This window comes from Lycium barbarum, chromosome 9 (assembly GCF_019175385.1).
Source record: "Lycium barbarum isolate Lr01 chromosome 9, ASM1917538v2, whole genome shotgun sequence".
Lineage (NCBI taxonomy): Eukaryota > Viridiplantae > Streptophyta > Magnoliopsida > Solanales > Solanaceae > Lycium > Lycium barbarum.
This window is the reverse complement of record NC_083345.1, coordinates 125,272,070-125,293,841: the sequence shown is the minus strand read 5'-3', so window position 1 is coordinate 125,293,841 and position 21,772 is coordinate 125,272,070. Positions and strand designations below refer to the sequence as shown.

The following is a 21,772-nucleotide window of genomic DNA, read 5'->3' as shown; positions in this document are numbered from 1 at the left end:
GTTGTGTCCACTCAATATTTTGAGTAGTATAGCTGATCAAATTTGAATGTAGGAAGTCATAAACAAATATAAAATCTCACAACTATTTTTTCTCCACCAAATAATATACTGCACATAATTTTGCAAAATAATTAGTGACATAAAACCTCCCTTGGGAAAACTCGAACAGAATCTTTTCTACAACTTGAGAATCAGATTGCAATATATAAATGTAAAAAATATGTAATTAATAACTTATGGAGGACTTGATTGGCAGAATCATAACATGAAAATTAGCGTAATCAATGAGATTAGTATTAAAAACTCGTTAGGTAATATTTTGATAAAATGAAACTTGTAAAAATAAAACTGAAGTTGTGCTTTTTAGATTGAGTTTTAGGATATATAAACCATATATGTACTGGCACATGCTATAAAATAATTACATATAAATCTCTATGATATTGAGACACTAACTAGTAATCTGATAAACATACTATAAATAGTAGATTAAACTACATTGGTCATGTAAAAATACATGGCGTGTACTACATTGGTCATGTAAAAATACATGGCGTGTACTCATCTAATTATATGGATTAGTTAGCAACCAATTCGGAATCCATGAGATTAATGTCAATCAACTTAAAATATAAATTTTCTTTGGAAACTAAAAGGATAATCAGTGCTTCTCTGTTTACTTTTATTTATCCACTATGGACTATGCACACCCCTTAAGAAATAATAAATGAAGTGCATAGTTTATTATGATACCCATATTAATTGGTGCATACTTTTTATTGGAACTGAAAAATTATTCGAAATGAGCAATTAATACTATGGGTAAAGTATTAAAAAAATTATCTTCTCTTGATATGCTAATTGTGATAAATAAAAGCGAAAATATATTTTTAGAATACTGGATAAGTAAAAGTGAACGGATGGACTATTAATTATTCTAAATTGACTATAAAAAATGAATGTAGATTTTTTGGGAAGTACCTTGATTACAAGATTGAGTTCATCTTGGGTTCATTCAATAATAGAAACGAGGCATTGACATTTCACATGAATATCATTTTTACAAGGCATTGACATTTGACATGAATATCATTTTTACATTCAAATTAACACGTGAAATTCATTTGTAGTGGCATGCTATGAATGCTGCAGCTACGTCTGCAACATCGTTTTTTTTTTCTTTTGCTCGAATTCAAAACCTCATAGAGAGCATTAAGAATGAAGAGATTATATTCATGATAAAAGTTTATTTGCATTCGATATTAATATCAGATCATATTAATTTATCATGGTTAAGTGAATAAGATTAAGATATACATTAATCAAATATGGTTTAGTGAGGATAATGTTTACGTATACACGTGTTTAATAATTGGATTGATGGATTGATGCAAATATAAGATAAAAGTAAGTTTTAATTTATATTCATTTCACTGCAATTTTTAGCGATTAAGATGGCCTTGCTCATATGTTTGATTTAGGATCTTGCTGATCAAACACACGAGAAAGATCGTCATAATTGGTCACGGGTTAAAGTGAGATGAATAAGATCCTCCCATACTTAATTAGAGATTTCAGGTTTCAAGCGGCCTTGAGAATGAATATTTTTCGGCATTTTATTTGCGCCTAATTTTTAGCCATCATACGTTGAAGTTATTCAAAGTGAGTAAATTTGCACTTTTAGGTACTATGACTATAACTTAAATGGCAATTCCAAAATCTACTATGCTTATAATTTTACCACACTGTAAAATGGATACCGAATACAATAAAAAAAAAAAAAGCAAGGCCATCATGGGCATATGACAATTTTTTTTTCATGGCTCTATAAATAGAGTTAATGGAAGGCTAATGTTTATAGCAGTCCTAAACACACAATTCCCCATATCTCTCTCACTTCCTCTTTCTCATTTTGTTGTTGGTTATTAATTTATTTTGCCATCAGTTCCAAACTCTTTGGAAAAGTTTTTCTCTCCTCCTTTCTCTCTCTTATCTCTTCTTTGTCTTCTTCTTCACAATAATAATAATAATAACAAAAACCTGCTCAATTCATCTACCAAAATAAATTCTCCTCCAAGATTTTGCAGAGAAAGATATTGTTTTGAAGTGCAGATTTTTCTCCAATTTTCAACTTTGTCCAAACTCTCCAGCATTCAGGTTTCTCTCTCTCTCTCAATGTATTAAACATAAAAAAGATTCTGGTTTTGCCATATTTATGAAACTTGAAGGAAATGAGGGCAAGTATAAGGTTAAAGCTCTCGTTACAATAATGCTTGAAAAATGATGAAAATAGACGTTTGAATTTCTTATCATTTTGTTATAACTTATACATAATAGATATTGAGTAGGCATTTGGCCATGAAAATCAAATATTTTTCACTTTGTTTGGAATTTTTGAAGTTGGAGCTGAAGATAGAGTTGTGTTTGGTTATAATTTTTGCGAATAATATTTGATTGTTTAAATGTACTAAAAATGGAAAAAAAGTGAAAACAGAGTTTTAGGTGTTTTTCAAATTTCAAATACAACTGTATTTGAATTTTTCATAGCCAAATAGTGATTTTCAAATAAAGTGGAAAAAAATTTCGAAAAAAGTGAAAAATTCTCATGGGTCAAATGAGTCCCGAGTCTCCTTAACTTTTTTGTGAGTTTATTTTACTATTTTGAATCACCTTATTAGATTTTATGGAAGGGACCATGTTTTGAGTTGTTTTTACTTAAAAGAAACGGAGGAGAAGCAATATCATTGCTAGCTAGTTTCTAGGAAATACAAAAGATGTGCGCTTTGATTTTTTTTTTTTTTGGTTTGGCTTGCTCAATAATAATAGCAGACGTAAGTTATTTAGGTAAAATTATTTGCACCCTATTTACACCAAAATCAACAAATGCAAGATAGTACTTTCCTCGTCCCAAATTAATAGTCGTTTTAGTTCAAAAAAGTGTCAAAAAAACAAGTGTCATTTTAGGTTTTTAAGAATAAAGTTATTTTCCAACTATACTCTTAACATTAAATAAGTAGTGGTAGATCATTTTTATAATGCTAATTTCTTGAAAAAATATCTAATAAATAGAGGTAACTTAGTAAATTATATTTTATGGAGTATTGACTATTTTTTTAATGGACGCGAAAAGAGTTTAAAGTGACAGTTAAAATAGGAGGGAGAGAATAAATGTTTTGTACATATTTATAATTACTTAAGCAGGGATAAGATACATGTTTTCATTTTGAATTTTAACTATTACGATTAACTTAATTACTTGGTTTGACGTGAATACTGAATATTAAGTTCTGGCAGGTAAATTTAATTTGCTTAGTAAAGATAGAGTTACGATAATTTCATCAATTTATTAGTTACTCTTGCTCTGGCCCTTTTCCGAGTTTTTAGAAGTCCATAATTATTTACCACTACTTTTTTCTTTATCGTTGAAAGATTAACGTAAAGTTGTATTACGAAACCAAAATTATTTAGGATTTGGTACTTCTTAATTTATTCAATACATATCCAAATAGGATAATTCAAAGTTGTACGAGGAAACCAAAATTGTTTAGGATTAGATATTTGTTAATTTATCTAATACATATCTATATAGGATTAGTAGTTTTCCAATTTCTAATTTTCACAATATTATAAATAAATATGCTACTATCTAGTCTATCTTCTGAGGTGAATTAATGTAGAGATCATTAAGAGATTTATTAGTTTCTGAATTAAGAACCTTCAACCTATAAAGATTAAATCTTGGAACACTGACTGTTACAATATTTGTCAAGCATTACAGAAAAAGAAAAAGGACAACACGTAATCTTATTTATTCTACATGATTTTGACGTGCAGATATTGAAAAAAGACATAGATTTTAGAGAAAATTACACTGTATATTAACTGGGGCAACAATGCTACCAAAATTGACCGTTTTTTTTTAATTCTTACAAAAAATGACCCAAACTTTTTTTTCTCTCTCTCGCTCTCTCTCTCTCTGCCTTCTTATATGTTTGTATATGTTGGTATAAGTATCTGTATATGTGTGTATATGTCTGTATATTTTGGGCTATTTTTTGTAATGTAAGTTTTGGACTATTTTTTTGCAATGTAAGTGACCAACTTGTATATTTCTGAAATTTTCCCTAGATTTTATTGTTTTCTTCAAGCTCAAACATGGCTTCAACTACCACCATGAATTGTCCAACACCTATGAAAGCTACATCAAATGGAGTATTCCAAGGGGACAGTCCATTGGATTATGCACTTCCACTTGCAATTGTACAAATATGTTTGGTGCTTGTACTCACTCGAGTCCTCGCCTATCTTCTCCGTCCTCTAAGACAGCCCCGCGTCATTGCTGAGATTATTGTAAGTCTTTCTCTCGTTTTATAGTATCAGTGTACTTTAACTTGTCGTAAAAATCAACGTAACCTATACAGTTAGCATATAGAAGTTAAACTTTTTACACTATCACTGCACTTTAAGTTGTACTTGTAGAAATTAACATGTCTTATTTTACAGATTACTAATCTCACTTTCTTATGAACGGTTTAGAATAGTTAGTATATAGAAGTTAAACTCTTTGCTTTGAGTATATGTTATGTATATATAATTTGAGTCAAAGGGAGTGAACGTGTCCATACCTATCACCTTCAACGTGCATTTGTCAGTACTATTTTTCATGGGATATAATGATTTTTACACTATCAGTGTACTTTAACTTCTTGTAGAAACTAACCTGTCTTATTTTTCAGAATACTAGTCTCACTTTTTTATGAACGGTATAAAATAGCTAGTGTATAGAAATTAAATTCTTTACTTAAGTATATGTTATGCATATATAGTTCGAGTTAAACGAAGTGGATTCCATACATCAAAATTATTCAGGAATAAGGTCCAAATGTACCCCCTCAACTTTATATTTGATTATGATTCAAAGTTAACCTGCCTTATTTTTCAGGTTACTAATCTCACTTTTATATGAGCAGTTTAAAACAGCTTGTGTATAGAAGTTAAACTCTTCGTTTCAAGTATATATGTTATGTATATATAGTTTGAGTTAAAGGGAGTGGACGTGTTCCCTCCTTTTGTCTTCAATGTGCATCTATAAGTATTACTCTGCACTTGTTTAAGCAAGCAGAGCAGAGAAAGCCAGAGAGAAAGATTCTAAGATATTACTATGTGATATAATGATTTTTATTATGTTCCTGTGATGAAATCGACACTAAAGAAATCGACGTGCTGACTCTAACTAATAAGCATTCGACACTATGTTGCACAGACAGTCAGACTTTTCAAAATGGAGATGGGTACGTGTCGGATCTTCAAAAAGTGTCATATTTTTTGGAGGATTCGATACGGGTGTGGAAGTATTTTTTAGAGTCCGAGCAATATAGATTTGATATCGTGATATGGGCTTAATCATGCAGGTGGAATTTGGAAACCAACAAATTGGGACGTGTTTTCTATAAGATTAGACTTTTTGAGACCATAATGTCCAAATTGTAACTAATTGCACAAATTCATGAGGATTTCACGAAATAAGTATATGAAATATTTTACATAGACAACTAGTTACTTAATTGTTGATGGATTCTTGTTCCTATCTGCCTTTCTGATCAAAAGTTGAGGAAGAAAGGTGTCTACAACTTTTCAAATGAACTTATTGAGTGACGAATATAACTATACTGATTTGCATGATATCGATAAGTATTACAGTTACATATCTGCAAAATTTTCTTCTTAATGATCTTGATTTCATGAAAAAGATCTATGTATTGCACTATTATGGCCCTATGAAACATTGCTCTGTAACATTACTTGCTAGTGCAGCAAATAGTTGATACAGTCAAACCTCTTTATAATTGCGTCATTTTTCTGGATACATTTTGACTGCTATAGCGAAATGTTGTTATAGAAAACATGTAATAAAACATAATATGAAAGATTGGTTCCATAGAAAACATGACTGAAATAGTGAAATGTTGTTATAGAGAATGATAGTTATATAGAGGTCTGACTATAATTGATCTCTATTTTGGCAGGGAGGAATTCTACTCGGTCCATCTGCACTTGGCCGGAACCAGAAGTATCTAGACTTAATATTTCCACCAAGGAGCCTCACAGTGTTAGACACTTTAGCCAACTTTGGCCTCCTTTTCTTTCTTTTCCTTGTTGGGCTCGAGTTAGATCCAAGGTCTATTCGTCGTACTGGAAAAAAAGCTCTTAGTATTGCCCTTGCTGGAATTAGCCTCCCTTTTGCATTAGGAATAGGGACATCATTTGTTCTTAGAGGAAGTATTAACAAGGGAGTTAGCCAAGGTCCTTTTCTAGTCTTCATGGGAGTTGCCCTTTCTATCACCGCCTTCCCCGTCTTGGCTCGGATTCTAGCTGAACTCAAGCTTTTAACGACTGATGTTGGTCGAATGGCCATGTCTGCTGCAGCAGTTAATGACGTGGCTGCTTGGATTTTGCTTGCCCTTGCTATTGCCCTTTCAGGTAAGGGTGTCAAATGTGCGGGTTGGACTAAATACGGGCGGGTCAAAATGTTTGGGCTAAATAGGGGGTTATAAACTTGAGCGGATCATATTTTCATGAGCTAATTTTGTCACTCCTACTTTCAGGTACTGGTCATTCACCCCTTATTTCACTATGGGTACTTTTGTGCGGGACCGGATTCGTCCTGCTTTGCACGGTCATTGGCCCTCCGGTGTTCAACTGGATGGCTAAACGTTGTGCTGATGGTGAGCCGGTTGATGAGTTGTACGTCTGCGCTACACTTGGAGCCGTGTTAGCTGCAGGATTTGTTACTGATACTATTGGTATTCATGCCTTATTCGGGGCTTTCGTGCTTGGAGTTCTTGTACCTAAGGAAGGACCGTTTTCCGGTGCCTTAGTGGAAAAAGTTGAGGATCTTGTTTCCGGTCTATTCCTTCCGTTGTACTTCGTCTCGAGTGGATTAAAGACAAATGTAGCTACTATTCAAGGGGCACAATCATGGGGTCTTCTTGTTCTAGTCATATTTACGTCGTGTTTTGGGAAAATCGTTGGCACTATTTTAGTCTCACTCTTGTGTAAGATGCCCGTTCAGGAAGCTGTTACGCTTGGTTTTTTGATGAACACGAAAGGTCTAGTGGAGCTCATTGTCCTCAACATCGGAAAAGATAGAGGGGTACGCTTAATTTACATCGACTAAACTTTTACTATCAATTTTGAAAATTTGGTTCTTGTAAGTTTACATTGTTTCGAATGTTCAATCTTGCAGGTACTGAATGATCAAACGTTTGCCATCATGGTGTTGATGGCCCTCTTCACGACGTTCATCACGACACCTATAGTGGTATCAGTTTATAAGCCGGCTAAACTGGCTATAACCAAGTACAAGAACAGAACGATTGAGAGGAAAGACATGAGCAAACAACTCCGAATCTTGACCTGTTTCCATAGCACGAAGAATATTCCCACGATGATCAATCTCATCGAGTCTTCTCGTGGTACTGCAAAGAAAGAAGGACTCCGTGTCTATGCAATGCACCTTATGGAACTTTCTGAAAGATCTTCCGCGATTTTGATGGTCCACAAGGCTAGAAAAAACGGACTGCCTTTTTGGAAAAAAGGAGATGTTTCAGATTCTAATCAAATTGTTGTTGCTTTTGAGACTTTTGAGCATCTTAGTAAGGTGTCCATCCGGCCAACAACTGCAATATCTCCGATGAATAGCATGCATGAGGACATAATCACTGGTGCAGAGAGAAAGAGGGTCGCGATGATAATTCTCCCGTTCCATAAGCATCAACGAATCGATGGACATTTGGAAACAACAAGAGCTGATCTTAGGCACGTTAACCGGAGAGTCCTTCAACACGCGCCTTGTTCAGTTGGCATCTTGGTAGACCGAGGACTCGGTGGTGCATCTCATGTATCTGCTAGCAATGTTGATTTTAAAGTAACCGTCTTGTTCTTCGGGGGCCATGATGATCGCGAAGCACTTGCTTATGGTACGCGTATGGCAGAGCACCCTGGCATTAACTTGCTTGTGGTTCGTTTTCTAGTGGACCCCGAGGTTGTTGGAGGGAGTGTCAAGTTAGACATGGACAAAACTCATAGTTCTGACGAGGGTCAATCCAAGGATGAAGAGTTGCTTACCGACTTAAAACACAAAACTTCCAATAACGGTTCGATCAACTATGAAGAGAAGTTAGTAAAGGATGCAGCAGGGACTACAGAATTAATTCGTGCATATAACCGATGCAATTTGTTTCTCGTAGGAAGAATGTCTGAGGGTCAAGTGGTAGCAGCTTTGGATAAAAAGAGTGATTGCCCGGAATTAGGTCCTTTAGGTAACTTGCTAACTTGTCCCGAATTTTCAACTACAGCGTCGGTTTTGGTGGTGCAACAGTATCGAAGTGAGTTATCTCAAGATTCAATCAATTCGTTGAAGGATGACGAGTTAACAGAAGGCGATAATGATTCAAACTGAAAGTACTAGGTAGGTCCAAATGTTCGAGTTGTGTTGATAGTAAGTGAGAACACTGTTGATCCTCCTAGGTAGGTTCAAATGTTCGAGTTGTGTAGATAGTAAGCGAGAACACTGTTGATCCTCCTAATGTGTGACAGGAAGTAACACGAAAAATAGGTAAAAGAAGTAGTCACAATTAGTTTGTACAGTAACAGATAGCTAAGGGAATGTTAAGAGTTAGTTCATTTCCCTTGCTTTTCCTTCTGCCTTTGTGTTTGTAATTAGAGCTGCAAAATCTCCAAGCTTCTCTGAAGCTATACTGCTCGGAATCTCCGAAAATGTTTCCGCATCTGTATCGGATCTTTAAAAGATGTGGTGCTTTTAAAGGGTCCGACACGTACCGACGATATTTTTAAAGAGTTAGAGCAACATAGCTTTGAAAGATCACAAGTGTATCCTTATCCTAAATTTCTTGATTTCATAATTGTCACAGTTATCTTTTACTTAACAATGTAGCCTTTGATTGCATTATATATTTCATCCAAGAATAATTGATATAATAGTATCACCTCTTCTGACCAACTACTCTGGTACCAAATTAACATTGGGAGTAAATTTTCTTTTATTGTTTATCAGATAGCTATGTCGAATTATCATGTAGAATAAATGTTGGTTTTTTAAAGATGGTGCACCAAAAGGGGTTGAAATTATTGATTGAAAATGTCTCTCAATAATTTTATTAAGGATGGAGGGCTTTAAATAGCCAACATGGAAACAAAAAATCTGCAGAATATCTATAGAATAAAATTTAAAGTCCTAAATTATCTCAACTAAAAACTTATCTAACTAAGTTCAATTATAAATAAAGACTCCTCCGACAACTAAACTACTTATTATTCTAGTAAATCAGCAGTAACAAAAGCAAATATACAACACTCCTCCTTTATTTTAGTTACAGCAATCAAAAAATTGCTCCCTTCAATTTCTGCTTTTGTTGGTACTGAATTCTTTAGAGTGTTTTTGAATTTGCACACTTTTTTACCACGACTCTCCCTTCTTCTCTCTTTTTTTTTTTTTTTTTCCCTCTCTTTCTTCTCTTGGTTTGGTGCATAAAAGGCATTTTCAATAATCTTTTCTTGTTTGAAAGCTCTTTGGAAAGTGTTTTAATAGGATTTGCACAGAGTGTTTGCAAGTAACGTTCTTCCATTATAGCATTCCATAAATCATATCTGGTAGTTTTCGCCGGTGAAAGTTTTTGGGGCATTCAAAGAGAGGTTGCTGCTTGCCATGTTTGAAAATAGGTTAAAACTGATATTGCTTAAAAATCAGTATTGCTTGAAAAATAGTCCTGCTTGTTGAAAATAAGCAAGGATTAAAAATGAGTTGAAAATAGTTTTTGAAAATGGTTATTTAGATGAACACATATCCCGTAAGATCAATGAGACTCTTGATACCACTGTTGATTTTTTAAAAGATGGTGCAACAAAAAGGGGTTGAAATTATTGATTGAAAATGTATTTCAATAATTTTATTAAGGATGGAGGGCTTTAAATAGCCAACATGGAAACAATTTTTTTGCAGAATCCACAGAATAAAATTTGAAGTCCTAAATTATCTCAACTAAAAACTTATCTAACTAAATTCAAATATAAATAAAGACTCCTCCAACAACTAAACTACTTATTATTCTAGTAAAACAGCAGTAACAAAAACATATATTCAACAATAAATAATCAGAAGTCTCATGTTCGAGTCTTTAGAATAAAATCGTCTTTTATAAGGAACGCTTTACCCCCTAAAATAGGACTTTTAGAAACAAATCCAGATTAGTCGGGCTCAGGGGCGAAGCTAGAGTATGAGTTACGGGTTTGGCCGAACCTAGTAATTTTGGTCTAAACATTGTATTTATCTTAAGAAATCCATTGAATACGTACAAATTGTTAATTAAGATCCCAATAATTTAAAAGGACTAAACTCATAAGCTTTAAATTCTTGCTCCATCTCTACTCGGGCTCCCAATATGGATACTGAACACGGGGTGAAAAAAAACAAATAAACTCAGAAAATTCACGTATGACACAAATAAAAAAAACCTTTGCTTCTTCCAACAAAAGGTTTAATTTTTAATAAACATTGCATAAATTGGGATAGAGAAAATACATGTTTGCACAGACAAGAATCTGTATTATAAGCATATTATTTGGTGGTGGTCATCCACGTTACTTTTCTAATAATTAAAAGATAGAAAGAAGGTCACTTTCATTGTACGCGACAAATTGAAATGCAATCCAACAAACAATGTCTAGTAAGAGAAGAATAGGAATAAAGTGTTTAAATAGTAATGAAATGTGGAAACTTGGAAGTAAGTTTTAATATTTGACAATTGACATGTGCGTCATAGCAAGGAATATTTAGATGGCATATTCTTGAAAATCCATATTCTTTTTAAAAGTGTGGAAACCCCACAAAAAATTATATACAGTAGATAAAGAAGAACATAAAAACTTTCCATTATCATCCTAGGATTGGAAGAAAGATAGAAATTTGCATAAAAATAAAGACAAAAATGGATACTCTAAAAAAGACAAAAGTAACTACAACAACATAAAATAATGAATTTAAATTATACATGAATTACATTAATAGCGTAAATATATACACTATTAAATTACTCATATTAAGTAATTATGCCATAGGATATTATGTTTTCGAAATAAAGGAACTATGGACCGGTTCTTTACCTAAGATCATTGATATTTTTGTTTCGTGTGAAAAGTATGAGGATGACCATGCATCTAAGAAAGTTGTCTAGCGGTCAATTAAGTAAAATAAAAATTATGATAAATCAGAGTTTAAATTTCTGCAGAAAATAATATTAGATGATTTCTTTTCATTTGATTGTAGTCTTAAATGCGTGTAGGAACATATAAATCTATTTATATAACGCGCATAAATACGGAGAATTTATGGGAATCGCTTTAAAGTGGAAGTAGAAGATCGATGGTACGTAAAGATCGTGGTAGGAGTTATTAGATCGGTGGCGATTATCACGATATATCAGACGAACCCACTATGCCACAACCTAAATCGTAACTTGTATGCCGAAAAGAAGAGAGTGTGGTGCAAAACTTTGTCTCTTCAATGTATTAATCGTGCACTATAAGTGTACTTTTTCATAGGAAAATATCAGAATTAACAGTAACTACTAAAATTATTATATTTATCCTAATAGACTGATAAATCATTCCTTATGGGTGGATTCTTATTCCAAAAATATACGTAGAGTTATCTAATACCTATATTAGTTAAAAGAATCATGTCCTCAATAATATTATCGAAATACACATAAATTATCTCAAATTCACCACCGTTACGTAAAAAGAAAAGTACAGCATGGTCATCGAAAGAAAAGAATACTGCATAAATGTGCCAACATCGAGTGGTTAATAGATTGAAGGAACAAAAGAATAAACTCAAGGGTTCATCTTTTTTTGTCTCATGATTTTACAAAAATAGAGAAACAAAAAGATAATGAAAGCACAATCTTGATCCTGTAAAGATTGATTTTTTCTTATCTAGATTTTGACATATCAAAGCAAGCACCACACTTTTTCTAAGGGGTATCCTTTTTTTCCATGTTCTCTCCATACCTTTTTTAGTTTGAGAAAGATACTCATTTTTCAAAAATTTCCTAAATAAAGAATAGGAAAAGGATACACAACCAAGAATTGTTAAGATCCGACGAATATTCTATTTAGAATTTGACTCGTCAATTAGGGGTGAAGAAAAATGAGCACCATCAGAAAATTGTTAATCTCTGACGAATATTTTATCGGAATTCGGCTCGTCGGTAAGGGGTTTCTGACGGAGAAGGCATCGAAAATGTTACCAGGGCAGGGCAGCCGGTGCAATAAGTTCCCGCTATGCGAGGTCTGGGGAAAGACAGGGTCACAGGAATATATTGTCGGCAGCCTTACCCTACATTTTTGCAAAAGGTCGTTTCCATGGTTTGAACCGGTGACTGTTAATAGTACTATTCAAAAAAAATTGTTGAAAATTAGTGAATCTCTGATAATACGTGATGACTCTTTGAATATTTTTGTGACATCTTATCTTCCTTTTAATTCGGAAGGTAGTATTTGAAGTTTCTGATCTCAAATAATCTAGATACATACTGGATAAACGTACCGAGGGGATGAAGTGCTTCTACCAACATGTTCTCTACTCTTATGACTAAAAAATTGAAGCGTTTGGTTAAGAACGGACGAATTTCAATTATCCTAGCTACTGCACTTCTTATATTACTACTATATATAAGGGACAACAAAAAGGCTTTTGTAGTCCTCACAAAATTTTTTCAAAAAAATTCAAACTTTTCAATTAATTACTTCTAGGTCCTAAATTTATTTTTTATTCTTATGATATACTTTTTAAAAGTTGTCGAACATTCTGCATTATTTACCTATTTTCTATTAAGTATCTGGTACCCGTATTGGAGCTCGCCTAATCCAGATTTGTGTCTCATAGAGCCCAATAAGGGGAAAGCACTCTCTACCAAGGATTTTTTCATTCCCAGGCTCGAACCCAAGACCCCTGGTTAAGGGAGGAACAACCCATCTGTTGCACTTTATTTTCCCTATTGCTTTCTTCTATTGATCTTATCTATTAACTTAAAAAATAGTCATTTCTTCGCTAGATATTCTTGCTTCTTGTTGCTCTTTGTTTTCTTCGTTTTCATTTGTTGCTTATTATAGATTTTTACATGTAAGCATTTCTTTTACTTTGTATTTGTATTTTGAAATTTGAGAATTTCTGAAAATTCTTTTACTTTATATTTATACTTCAATGAGCTCGTTTACCAAGACTAGTACAAAAATGATTTTCAGAAAGTTTTAAAAATTATTAAATGATGTCATATAATGTTAAATTAAAGACAATATTATCAGTTAAGATCGGATTATCTTTAAAATCTCTTGTTTGGTTAACTAAAATTAATCTTTCAAACAAAAAATGAGTTTGAAGTAGGGCGGAATTAGAGTGTCAGTTACCGATTTGATCGAATTAGTTAGCACTTTGGTCCAAATTCTATATTTGTCTTAAAAGTTCATTAATTATGTACAAATTATTAATTTAGAACTAAATAACTTACAAAATTGGGATTCGAAACTCATATATTTCAAATTATGCCTCTGCATTTAATTTGAAGTAAATAATTTCATCAAAATGAAAGTTAAAATATTAAAGGAGTGAAATGAAAGTTTTGCTTTAATATATTGAAAATATACTTATTTGAAGTTTAATTATTACCAACATGAATTATATTTTTTTAATTAAAATATTACTTTTATAGTTGGAGTTAGGCCCGAGTTTAGCACGGACCTTGTGAAACTAGTTTGAATTATAATAGGAAAAAAGAGCAGTCATGTTAGTCATACTGGATAAGATTAAAAATGAGTCAGATGCCACGTACTTAAATATTACTACTTGTGACAAATTGCTTTTATTAATGTACACATATGTCAGATTAGAAGACTAAGCAAAACAAAAGAAGAAGATAATATTACCGTGGTTGTTCACTTCACATCAATCATTCAATATTATATCATTATAATCCAATTGTTAGTCAAATGTTGTACTGTAATATTTATTCTTCACAAATCCTGAAATATAATTATCATTAAAGCATAAGGGATAATAAATATATAAAGATAATTAATTTAAAACAAAAACATAAAAAGGCCACATAAATATTTCTTTTGACCTAATCTTTAACTCCTACACGCTATAAAAAAGGGTGAAGCCATTTTTCATGTCACTTGATACTGCATGAAAATTTTAATTAAAATATCTCGTAATTTGATACACACCATAATTTAAGTATTAATGTTGCAACGTGTGACTAATCTAGGAAAATTATTAAGTATTAACTTAATTTTAAAAAAAAGCTCGACAACCGAAAATCTCAAGTTTAAGTTCTACATATAAATCGCTTTTATTAAAAAGTATTTTATTCCCAATATAATTTTTTTGGCATAAATCTAAATTTAATCGTGCTTCATATCAAACACCGCCAAATAAAAAATAAAATAAAAACCAAACGAGGAGGCTATATAAGTGTAGGGGTCCATAAAGCAAAGGCAATACGAACGGTGTCGAGCCGCTGCCAACTTTTCAATGAATTTGATTAATTGGATGAAGAAAACATTAATTGATAAAAGGTGACACGTGTTTTTTTCGTTCGGTATTTCATATTCATATTAGGGTTCGATTAATAATTTATTTGAACAAAGCTTTGTTGGTGTATTTTGAAAAATATTTTATGTCAGAAGCACACAATTTGTGTTTGACTAATTAAGTTGAAAAACACTTTTGTCAATATTAGAGCAGTAATTTGTCTTAGGCTAAAACTCTAAAAGTATTTTTGCGTAAAAACTAGTATTTTTAGTTTCTAAAATACAGTTTCTTACTCCTCAAAAACACTTATATTCCTGTAAAAGTTTGATCAAACTCCTCAATTTTCTAAAATAATAAACATTATTTAAAAGAAAAAAAATACGTTTGCTTTCTAGAAACGGAAAAGGGCCAAAATTACCCCTGAACTTTGAAAAATAGTTTATTTATGCCCTTCGTTGTACTTTGGGGCTGTTAATACCCTTACCGTTACAGTTTGGAACAAATATACCCTTGTGTTTAACGGAGTACCACATGTCAAGCTGACAGTGGCCAACCCATTAAACCCTTATATTTCATCTGGGTCAATTAAAATCGGATCCGACCCAACTAAATTAAATCACCAAACACGTTAATAATATCTCTCTCTACCCAAATAACCCTAAATCAGACCTACAATCTCTCTCTCTAAAATATACCGCCGACACCTCTTTCTACCCAAAATCGCCACCCACCTCTCTCTCTAGAGTAAAACTAACTTCATCTATGACGTGATTTCTATGAGTTGAAGATACTATTTTCATCATCGTCCCTTTTCTGCTTTAAAGTTCTTTTATTTGTTTTTTATGTGTTACATTTTCATTGAATAATGGGTTCTGATTTCAACTTTTTCCTTAGATTCTCTGTTTTGTTAGTTATTTTTTCGTGTTTAATGTGTTTGCATACGCTTTTTAATATGGTCCTGAAATGGGTGGATATGGTTAAATTGTCGGGTTTGCTTTTGGAGTTATGTTTTAGTGGTTTTAGTGTTGGTTTCAGGTTTTGTAGGCTTGTGGACCTGATATTAATATGGGGTTGGTGGTTGGGTACAGTTAAATATAAGGTTTGCTTTTTTTTTTTTTTTTTTGGGGGGGGGGTTGTTTTAGGGTTGGTTTCAGCTGGTGTGATGATAATGAAAGGTGGTTTTTATCCTTTTCGTCATATTCGTAAGGGTTTGGGCTGCTTTATCTTAAAAAATGTACCCAATTCCATGTTAAGTGTGTGTTTTGGGATAAACAATTCCATATTTTTTTATACTTTGTCCAGAATTTTATATTGCTTCGTGGATAAAAAATTCCATGTTTTCAGATTGTGGTCCTTGAACAGTACAAAAAAAACATTAAACTTTTAAGTTAAAGAATAAAAGTTCATTTATTTTCCATACCTACATGGCTCCAAGGTTTTACATTTATGAGGGGGTCCCTTATTGTTATACTACTGTGTGTGGTACCCAAAGTAATTGATTTTTTTTTTCATTTTTATACTATTGTGTGTGGTCCCTTATTAATTAACTGCTTTATTTACTAATTAATTGCAGGTTATTAAGATGATAAAAGTCAACTTATTCTTCCATCATGGTGGTAATTGGATTAGAGAACCACATGTATTGTATGAAAAGAAATGGGTTCACTATTGGAGAGGGTATGATCCTGATCTATTATCTTATATTGACATTGTAAATGAGTACACTTCCCAGTTAGGATTTGTTGGTGTCCAACAATTAATTGTTGTTGGACCATCTAGAAAGTACATTGAATTAGAAGGTGATGAAGGTATTAGGAAATTATTATCATTTGTCTCTGAAGAATACCATGTTATTCATTTCTTTGCTACTGATGAATGTGAAATAGCTGTGCATCTTCCAAATATTCTACAAAATGATGAATCATTTTTCTCTGTACCTAATTCTATTAATGAACTTGGGATAGATGTGCATGTTCCAAATATTCTAACAAATGATGAGTCACTTTTCTTAGTACCCAATTTTGTTACTGAGGTTGGGACAGATTGTAGTGATAGTGACAGTGAGGATGAGAATCGTATGGTATTTGATTGTCCAGAATATGATAGTGAGGAATTAGAGAGACTTGCTACCCACAAGAGAAGGGCTATCACTGAAAATTTGAATGATTTTAGGGAGTTAGTTAAGGGTATGACCTTCAAGGACATACCAGAAGCAAGGAATTTCTGTAGACTTTATGCACTGGCAAACAAAAAGAGTTAGTTGTTGAAAAAAGTGATAGGCATAGGGTGAGATATTCATGTGATGCTATAGGCTGCCCATTCATATGCCACATATCTGATGATGAGACTACTGTTGGGGTGACTGTTAAGACTTTAATTCCTCATAGTGATTGTGGTGTAGTATATGATAACCCACTGATTAACTCTAATACCATAGCTCAATATTTCAAGGGAAAATTACAAGATAACCCAAAATACAAGGTTAAAGATATGAGGGCTGACTTACATAGAGTTTTTGATTTAAATGCAAGTGAAGGAAAATGCAAAAAAGCCAAAAGAGAGGTTCTGGAAACTCTAGAAGGTAGTTTTACATATAATTACAAAAAACTGGAGGCTTATGCAAATGAATTGAGAGAATCAAATCCTGGAAGTGATGTTGTGAATAATTTGTCCAAGGAGGCACTAGCTCAAGGTAAAAGGAATTTTTTGAGAATGTATATTTGTTTCAAGGCATTGAAAATGGGTTTTAAGAAAGGATTAAGACCATTTATTGGGTTAGATGGTACATTCCTTAAAGGAAAAACCAAGGGACAAGTATTGGTTGCTATTGGTCAAGACAGTATGAACCAATTTTACCCTCTAGCATGGGCAGTGGTTGATAAAGAGACCAAGAGGACTTGGAGCTGGTTCTTACAGCAGTTGCAACACTCACTTGAACTCCATAATGGCAAAGGACTTAATCAGCAGGTATCCTCTAGAAACATGGTGTAGAGCTTATCTTGATATAGTCTGTAAGAATCAAGGAGTGGACAACAATTTTACTGAGTCATTCAATTCTTGGATACTTGAAGCAAGGTATAAGCCCATCATTGAGATGTTGGATGACATAAAGATTAAGGTTATGAATAGGTTGAGAGAGAATTATGAATTTGTGAATAAGTGGTATGGTTTGGTCAGTCCTAATATAATGAATTTGTATAATGAGTATTTGAAAATAGCCCAAGTGTGCAAGGTCAACGGAAATGGGGACAGTGGATATGAGGTAACAGAGGGACATGATAGGCATGTTGTGAATTTGAGGCAAAAGAGGTGTACTTGTAGGACATGGGATCTTACTGGAATCCCATGTCCACATGCAATCAAGGCCATGATTCACAAGAAAATTGATCCTATTTCTGAGATACATTGGTATCATAGTAAAGAGGCATTCAAGCTAGCATACAAACACAAGTTGCAGCCTGTTAGGTGTGCACAATTCTGGAATGTTGACCCTTCTCAGGCTATGGAACCACCTGTTTTTGTCAAACTTGCTGGCAGACCCAGGATTAAGAGGGATAGAGGGAAAGATGAGGCCCTTAAGAGGCAAGGTGAATGGAAGCTTTCAAGGAAAGGTAGAGTGATGACTTGTAGCAATTGCGGAGAGCCAAATCATAATGTTAGGGGCTGTGACAAGGTAAATTAACACATCTATTAACTGTTGTGTATCTTATTTTAGTGTAATTAATTGTTTTCTAATGATCTTTTTTTTTTGCCTTTTTGTAGCCAAAGAAAGGCAAGCAGCAAGCTAAGAAAAAGCAGCCCGCTAGGAGCAAAAAGAGGCAGACTAGGGGCTTAGTTGATGAAGATGAAAATTCCTAAGTTGAAGAAGAAATCAACTTAACAGCCCCTCAACCAACCCAAGACAGTCAGCCCATGCCGACTCCAATGCATTATGGGCATGCTTCTAGTAGCAGCAGCACCCCATTTCCTAACTTTGAATATCCTTTAGTTGAGGAAGATGATGAAGACCCTTTTCTAAGGCCCAAAGTGATTTCTGAATTTTCCACAAGACTTCAAATGAGGCAAAAAGCACAAGAACCAACTGGAAGAAGGGCAATAAGCTTTAGAGGTGACCACAATGGTGTTAGTGAGGCGACTAATCTTCCAGTCTCATTAACAAGCTTAACTTGACAAGGGAATAATGCAGTTACTACCAACCAGCTGGAGGCTCAAGTTCAAGAGAGGATTGGGAAGTTGAATCCAATAAGGGGATCTAACAGTTGATTTAACTTTGTGAAATGTTAGTTTTTTGTGAATTATGGTGATGTATTTACTGCTTAAGACAATACTCTTAATTTGCTAATTATGTAATGGTCAAACTAAATGTATGCCACATTATGACTTAGGGTGTGGTTTTTGGGGTTATAGTATGGCATCCATACAACTATTGGCTTATTTTGTATTGTGGTTGACAGTTTATTTAGCATATTTATGGTGTATGAAATGTGCAGTTGTTTTGTTGAATTGAATTATGTTTAGTTGAAATGTGCAGTTACTTAGTTTCTGTCCAGTTGTGTTGTTGATAATGTGCAGAAACTGTAGTTTCTGAGATGTTGTGTAGTTCTGAAAATGTTCAGAAACTGTCCAGTTGTGTAGTTGAAAATGTGCAGAAAATGCAGTTGAAATATGCAGTTGCGTAGTTGAAAATGCGCAGAAACTACAGTTGTGTAGTTGAAAATGTGCAGAAACTGCAGTTTTATAGTTGAAAAGTTGAAAATGTGCAGAAATTGCAGTTTTGTAGTTGAAAATGTGTAGAAACTGCAGTTTTGTAGTTGAAAATGTGCAGAAGTTGTGCGGTTGAAATACAAGCATTTCTTTTGTTCTTCCAACAAAGGGCCTTTTTGGAAGGTTATATCTATTTATAAGCACCATATTCATCACTGCCATAATTAAAAGAGACAATAGCCTTATGAGCAATAACAAGTTGTCAAGCCATCTTGGCATCATGAAACTTTTCCTTTTGGCAGTACCATTTTTTAAAGGCTGCCATTAGTTTTTTCCATATGGAAAGAGTATATTTTTTTTTCTTTTCCTTTCATTACATATATTTCTTCTCACTGACATTAGTTCCCTAGAAAAATGTTATCAGTGCTAATTCAACAAATTCTTCACTGTTCTCAGTCATAAAGGTAAGAAAGGAGTAAAATGAGAAAGCTTCCTCTATAACATAAGTCTGCTGCAAGAATTACTTAAACATATATCACAATTCAAACTACCTTACAAACCAACACTTCTACTTCTAAACATCATCATCTACCTAAACAAGCCTTTCACTTCTACTACTAGAACAAGCATAATTCATCCCAAATTAGCGACAAAAAATCCAACTAATACGGCCAATGAAATCATAAACTACATCTTCAACTTTAACATCTTCTCTTCCAATTCCCTTGATTTGTTGACTTGAGAGTTGTTTATAGCCTCCAAGGTATCGACTTTTTTCTTCAAGTTGTCTCTTTCAAGCTTAACAGCATTCAACGACTCTCTTAAATTGTCCATTTTCACCGTAGCCACTTCCAATTTACCCTTCAAATCACTTATTTCCCAACAAAGCATTGTCCGGAAAATTATCTAGCCACTCCCAAAAACCACAGTTTTCAGCCTGTCCAAACCAATAAAAATACGAAAAAATTATCAACACTTGAATTGAAACATCAAACCAAAATTCTGGATAAATAATTCAATAATAACACTTACTTTAGGTTTAGGACACTTATAGAATTTCCTACCAGGATTTGAAGGTGTTTTCGAAGTGAAACAACGAGCAATTTCACCACGTGACAGATCTTTGTTGAATTACAACTAATTTCGGACATTGTAAGCCTTCAATCACTGAAAATTGAAGGTGGGATCAACAATGGAGTGATGTCAAAGTTCTTTCTTCAAATCAGTTTTCACCGCTTCAAATACAGTGGAATTCATCTTTTGATAACTATCAATATCCAAAAAAACACGACACTTCCAATATCTAAGCAACTTCACTAAAATCAAGGCTTAAAACATTAGGCATTAATTAAAATATCATTAAGCAATCATCTTTCAAGCCATTTCAGTTCAAATCTTCTTCGTATTTGTATCCCATCTGAACCCATTTGACCCTACTTAAATACTTTCTTGCCCAAAACCATTAAGTCAAATGAAAACAAAAGAAATGAGTGAGAAAGGAAAAAGAAAGATACATACCTAAAGAACAATGGAGGAAAGAACCATACCTGAAAGAGAGAGAGGTTGTTCGGCGGTGGGTGAGTTCGGCGGCGAGTTGCTGTAGAGAGGGGTCAGAGATGGTATATTTTAGAGAGAGAGATTGTAGGTCTGATTTAGGGTTATTTGGGTAGAGAGAGATATTATTAACGTGTTTGGTGATTTAATTTAGTTGGGTCGGATCCGATTTTAATTGACCCAGATGAAATATAAGGGTTTAATGGGTTGGCCACTGTCAGCTTGACACGTGGCACTCCGTTAAACACAAGGGTATATTTGTTCCAAACTGTAACGGTAAGGGTATTAATAGCCCCAAAGTATAACGAAGGGCATAGATAAACTATTTTTCAAAGTTCAGGGGTAATTTTAGCCCTTTTCCGTTCTAGAAACTTGACCGAACAGGCTATAAGTGCAAGTTCGCACCCAAATTCTACATTGAAGGTAAAACACTTGCTACAAAGATAATTTTAAAGGTTCAGATTCGAGATCTCTAGATGAGGATGAACGAATGTTTATCGCTCCCCGTAACCTAATTGGTGAGGTGGACACGTTGTGATTGTGGAAATGCCTTTTGACATACTCATTTTTCAAATTTCCTAAATAAAGATTAGGAAAAGGATGCACAACCAAGAATTGTTAATATCCGATGAATATTCTATTAGAATTTGACTCGTCAATTAGCTACCGCACTTCTTATATGAATTATAATATTACTATCTATTGGAAAAGGCTTAAGTCTCGACCAAGGGTAAAAGAGTAATTTCGCTCTGCTTTCATGAATAAAAATAGGCCACATGTTCACTTTCTACAATGTTCTACAACTTTTCCCCCTTCCTCTATCCAATCACCGTCTATTGCTCTCTCTTCCTTCGGTCTCTTTTTCATAATTCATATTTCTATCTCAGTGGGTGTCACCGT

General features: G+C 33.6%; 1 protein-coding gene across 1 annotated transcript; it reads left to right on the top strand.

The window, feature by feature from the left end:
* Nucleotides 1-1,863: 1,863 nt before the first annotated feature.
* LOC132609920 (cation/H(+) antiporter 18-like) lies at nt 1,864-9,872 on the top strand. The gene is made up of 5 exons (XM_060324129.1): nt 1,864-2,157; nt 4,129-4,350; nt 6,027-6,480; nt 6,606-7,153; nt 7,247-9,872. The coding sequence occupies exons 2-5, from the start codon at nt 4,156-4,158 to the stop codon at nt 8,459-8,461; spliced, it is 2,412 nt and encodes an 803-aa protein (XP_060180112.1). The 5' UTR covers nt 1,864-2,157; nt 4,129-4,155; the 3' UTR covers nt 8,462-9,872.
* The last annotated feature ends 11,900 nt before the right edge of the window (nt 9,873-21,772 follow it).